Source organism: Topomyia yanbarensis, chromosome 3 (assembly GCF_030247195.1).
Source record: "Topomyia yanbarensis strain Yona2022 chromosome 3, ASM3024719v1, whole genome shotgun sequence".
Taxonomy (NCBI): Eukaryota; Metazoa; Arthropoda; class Insecta; order Diptera; family Culicidae; genus Topomyia; species Topomyia yanbarensis.
In genome coordinates, this window is record NC_080672.1 from 272,038,594 (window position 1) to 272,043,627 (window position 5,034).

Here is a 5,034-nt window from a genome sequence, read left to right on the forward strand (position 1 = left end):
TCATTAGAGAGTGAAACTTCTAGTCAGCCACAAGCAAGGTGGACTCAGGGCGGACTAAGTGGATACAGATCGATATTTTTCTGCACAGGAAAAGATTGTAAAATATTTCAAACTCATTGTAATTTGTTGTTTTATTAGTTACAAAGATGTGTTAGTTTAAACAGTATATCATGTCGGATCCAAAGACAAAATCAGCCTAAGGAAATTACAGTAAGATCAAAACTGAAACGCAACACAAAAAACGATTGATCATTGCATTGTGTCATACTTTTAGCATTAACTCAAGATTAGCTAACAGCAACTATAGAACATGGAATCGCTAATACCAATCGTTAATAAACTGCAGGATGCGTTCACCCAAATGGGTGTTCACATGCAATTGGATTTACCACAAATAGCAGTGGTAGGTGGCCAATCTGCAGGCAAATCATCTGTTCTAGAAAATTTCGTTGGCAAGGATTTTCTTCCTCGAGGATCTGGCATTGTAACTAGACGGCCCCTGATATTACAGCTTATAAATGGAACGGTTGAGTATGGCGAGTTTCTACATCAAAAAGGCAAAAAGTTTACAAATTTCGACGAAATACGGCAAGAAATTGAGGCGGAAACGGATCGTATTACAGGAAGTAATAAAGGCATTTCAAACATTCCAATCAATCTACGAGTTTATTCACCACATGTGCTGAATCTGACTCTAATTGATTTGCCTGGTTTAACTAAAGTGCCCATCGGAGATCAACCGGCTGACATAGAGAATCAAATAAAAGGAATGATATTTCAGTTCATTCGTAAAGAAACATGTCTGATTCTGGCCGTGACCCCTGCTAATACAGATTTGGCTAACTCCGACGCACTCAAACTAGCAAAAGAGGTGGACCCGCAAGGTGAGCGAACTATAGGAGTGATAACGAAGTTAGATTTAATGGACGAAGGTACAGACGCGCGTGACATCTTAGAAAATAAACTACTGCCTTTGCGTCGGGGATACATTGGCGTTGTTAATCGTTCCCAAAGGGATATTGAGGGGCGTAAAGATATAACTGCTGCTCTGGCAGCGGAGCGAAAGTTTTTTCTCAGCCATCCTAGTTACAGTCACATCGCTGAGCGATTGGGAACTCCGTACTTACAAAAAATATTGAACCAACAGCTGACTAACCATATAAGGGATACTCTTCCTGGTTTACGGGATCGTTTGCAAAAACAGCTTTTAACGTTAGAAAAAGATGTAGAGCAATTTAAACACTTTCGGCCAGACGATCCTAGCATAAAGACCAAGGCGATGTTGCAAATGATCCAGCAACTACAATCTGATTTTGAACGAACAATTGAAGGGTCAGGTTCGGCATTAGTTAATACCAACGAATTGTCGGGTGGTGCCAAGATAAATCGGATATTTCATGAAAGATTACGTTTTGAAATTGTTAAAATGTCATGTGATGAAAAAGAATTGCGCAGAGAAATATCATTTGCAATTCGGAATATTCATGGAATTCGAGTTGGTCTATTTACTCCTGATATGGCTTTTGAAGCAATAGTTAAAAAACAGATCTCGCAACTAAAAGAGCCGATTTTAAAATGTATTGATTTAGCAGTACAAGAATTATCAAATGTCGTCAGAACATGCACTGACAAGATGTCCCGTTATCCTCGTCTCCGAGACGAAACTGAACGTATCATTACCACCCACATAAGGCAGTGCGAGCAACGAGCAAAAGAACAACTATTGCTGTTGATAGATTATGAGCTTGCTTATATGAACACAAACCATGAAGATTTTATTGGATTTGCAAACGCTCAGAATAAAACGGAAAGTGCAGCAAAAACCGGTTCGCGAAGTCTTGGTAATCAAGTGATACGAAAAGGCCACATATGTATCCAAAACCTTGGCATAATGAAAGGTGGCTCCCGGCCATATTGGTTTGTCCTGACTTCTGAAAGTATTTCTTGGTATAAAGACGAAGATGAAAAGGAAAAGAAATATATGCTCCCTCTTGACGGACTGAAATTAAGAGACATTGAGCAAGGATTCATGTCAAGACGTCATACATTTGCTCTTTTCAACCCCGATGGACGTAATGTTTATAAAGACTATAAACAATTGGAACTATCGTCTGAAAGTACAGATGATGTTGACTCATGGAAGGCTTCATTTCTGCGGGCAGGTGTCTATCCAGAGAAAGAGAATCCAACAAATGGTGAAGAAGGCGAAGACGATTCGAATGACGTTGGTCAAACCAGCTCACTGGATCCACAACTAGAGAGACAGGTTGAGACAATACGAAATTTAGTTGATTCATATATGAAAATCGTCACAAAGACGACTCATGATATGGTTCCAAAAGCTATTATGATGCTAATCATCAACAATTCGAAAGACTTCATAAATGGTGAATTGCTTGCTCATCTTTACGCATCCGGTGATCAAGCTTCAATGATGGAAGAGAGTCCTGAAGAGGCTCAGAAGCGAGTAGAAATGCTGAGAATGTACCAAGCTTGTAAGGAAGCCTTGAGAATTATAGGTGATGTATCAATGGCAACATTCTCGACTCCCGTTCCACCGCCTGTTAAAAATGATTGGTTATCCAGTGGCTTGGACAACCCTCGGCTATCACCTCCAAGCCCAGGAGGTCCCCGTAAAAATGCACCCCAACAACAGGGTTCTTTCGGCTCAATTGGAGGTCCAACCAATACACGAGGTCCTCCACCGGCGCCATCAAGTGCTAGGCCAGCACCAGCTGTTCCAAATAGGCCCGGTGGTGGCGGTGCTCCCCCTTTACCACAGGGAAGGCCAGGTGGACAGGTTCTCCCAGCACCACTTATCCCATCGCGTCGCTAAACAAACGATAGCGATTTTAGAGCTAAGGCAAATGTGTTATTGATAGTATTAATTAAAATCTGACCTTGATACTCTCCATGTTTCCAATTAGGTACCAACATGTTCGTGGATTACTAGAAAAGGCAGCTAGCTGCTTGTAAAAATTCGTTCATCGTAGTTGCTGATATTGTTGTATAACGTACAGTAAATATGATTGTATAATATCTAAATCATAAGTATAATGTACGTATCATTGAAGTTTGAATTATAAAAATAAATATATGACTGTTTTCAGACTTGATTTGTAGTAAAAATACTCCAATGTATAACAAAATTGTCGCAAGTAGCGACCTAATACAATTCGAGACTGCTCAGTATCCTATCGTTTAATGGAAAATGTATCAATTTTGACTAATGGCTACGGTACCATTCATGATTGAGTTCATCGGTTCCAAAGATTCTCACCAAGACGACTATTATCATTTTCAAAAAGATCTACGAAAAAACATGGAGTAAAAAAGCATCTTACGAAAATCTTAGAGTTTATGTGAGCGTGTATCTAAAGTTACTACGAACAATGAATTATATTTACTCGCCAATGGTGCTCTCACAGATATCATTTAAACGAGATGTAATGTTAAATCTAATAGTTCTGGAAATGTTGAAAATCAATCATGTTAATTTACTAAGTAGGGCATGTTTAGATTTATTTATTTTTAATAATCCTTCATCAAACTTTTAAGTCTTAACCTTCCGATAGTCGAGCTTGTGCACTAAGTGCGTCATGCCCAGCAACTTTGGTGAAATCGTCTTTAATATCAGCAGATGCTCGCTTGAGGATCCATCAGCGGGACTTTCGGGGGGTTATGAAACCTGATGAAGAAAAAGCTCTCTAGAGTTGCCTGTATTGAATGTGTAAAGCTTACCCAAAGGAGGCGTTAAAACTCCATATCTTTACCACTACATTACAATATAAGGTATAATAAGCAAATTATGAACCAAATCAAAGAAATTAAAAATAAAGGATGTAAACCTGTTTAAATCCACCTAATGGTGCAACTTACCTGTCTTATTTATGCAAAGAATGCATGGCTTTCAATAAATTTTTCATGTAGTTGCTGATTTTGTTGTTCAATGTTCAATATAATTTTCCATCGCACTATGCACTTTGAGGTTCTAAACTAAACTAAAACACCGGATATTTACCATTAGAACCGTTCTTCATAAAACCATTCATTCGAAAGTACCAATTCCTGGAAAACCATCTCTGAATGTACGCTATCCTAGAAAAGCGTTACAAAAATAACTAGTACCCGTGTAGTAGGATTCCCATAGCTCATAAAATTTTGACTAATTGGGGCTTTGGCGGAATATTTCGTTTGCGCTAACATTTAGCGTCAAATTTTCTTTGGCAAAATTTTTGTGCTTGCTTAGACCTACGATTTAGAATACTTACTTAGACCTCTTAGACTTAGACTTATAATTTAGAGAGGTGGTTCTCAACCTTTTTCGTGCCACGGACCCCTTTGAAATCACCCTGAGTTTCTGCGAACCCCCACGAATAAAAATCAATTTTGTATGCTATCAATATGTTATTTTCAGTTTGTTAGGAAACAAGATTTGAAATTTCAATCTGCACTCGGAAAATAAATTTTTCTTCGTTGACCCCCAGCAACGACTTCACAGCCCCCTAGGGGTCCACGGATCCCAGATTGAGAATCACTGATTCAGAGTATTTCTAATTCATTATTAGTTGAGAACTGTGATGTCAGAGGTGCTATAAAAGAGATATGTCGATTATCTTCATGTATTCTGGTTGCAGTTGAAAATTGAAATATTGAACTTGCGCCTTTCGCTTTTTTCCCTATTTGCAGAGTGGGCAGCTAAGGCGCATCTTGTGTACATGTTAGAGAATCAACTTGCACATCATCTACACCAGTTGCGCTTTAGTTGCACAAGCTGAAAATGGGAGAAAAACCGAAAGGCGCAAGTTCACTATTTCGATTTCCAACTGCAACCAGAATATATTAATGATCATTAGGAACCGTTCATAAATTACGTAACGCAAAAATTGCGAAAAACTGACTCCCTCCTCCTCCCCCCCGTATAACAAATGGTCACAAATGTTGTCAAAATTTATATGCTGTGTTATTTATATAGCGGTACTTTCTGAGTCCCAGCTCGACCGCAATGACATTTCGCTGCGCTCTTTGTTTACT

At 38.9% G+C, this 5,034-nt stretch overlaps 1 protein-coding gene across 3 annotated transcripts; it reads left to right on the forward strand.

Annotated features, from left to right (window-relative positions):
- Positions 1-3,874, forward strand: LOC131688606 (dynamin-like). 3 transcript variants are annotated; one of them, XR_009305263.1, is made up of 3 exons: positions 1-210; positions 275-3,058; positions 3,111-3,874. XR_009305263.1 is itself a non-coding variant. In XM_058972972.1 (3 exons), exon 2 carries the CDS (start codon positions 311-313, stop codon positions 2,834-2,836), a length of 2,526 nt encoding a protein of 841 aa, XP_058828955.1. In that variant the 5' UTR covers positions 1-210; positions 275-310; the 3' UTR covers positions 2,837-2,863; positions 2,928-3,874. The 3 variants fall into 3 exon arrangements, 2 of the variants coding, with proteins under 2 accessions (XP_058828955.1, XP_058828954.1); XM_058972972.1 differs by having other exon boundaries at positions 275-2,863; positions 2,928-3,874; XM_058972971.1 differs by having other exon boundaries at positions 275-3,874.
- The last annotated feature ends 1,160 nt before the right edge of the window (positions 3,875-5,034 follow it).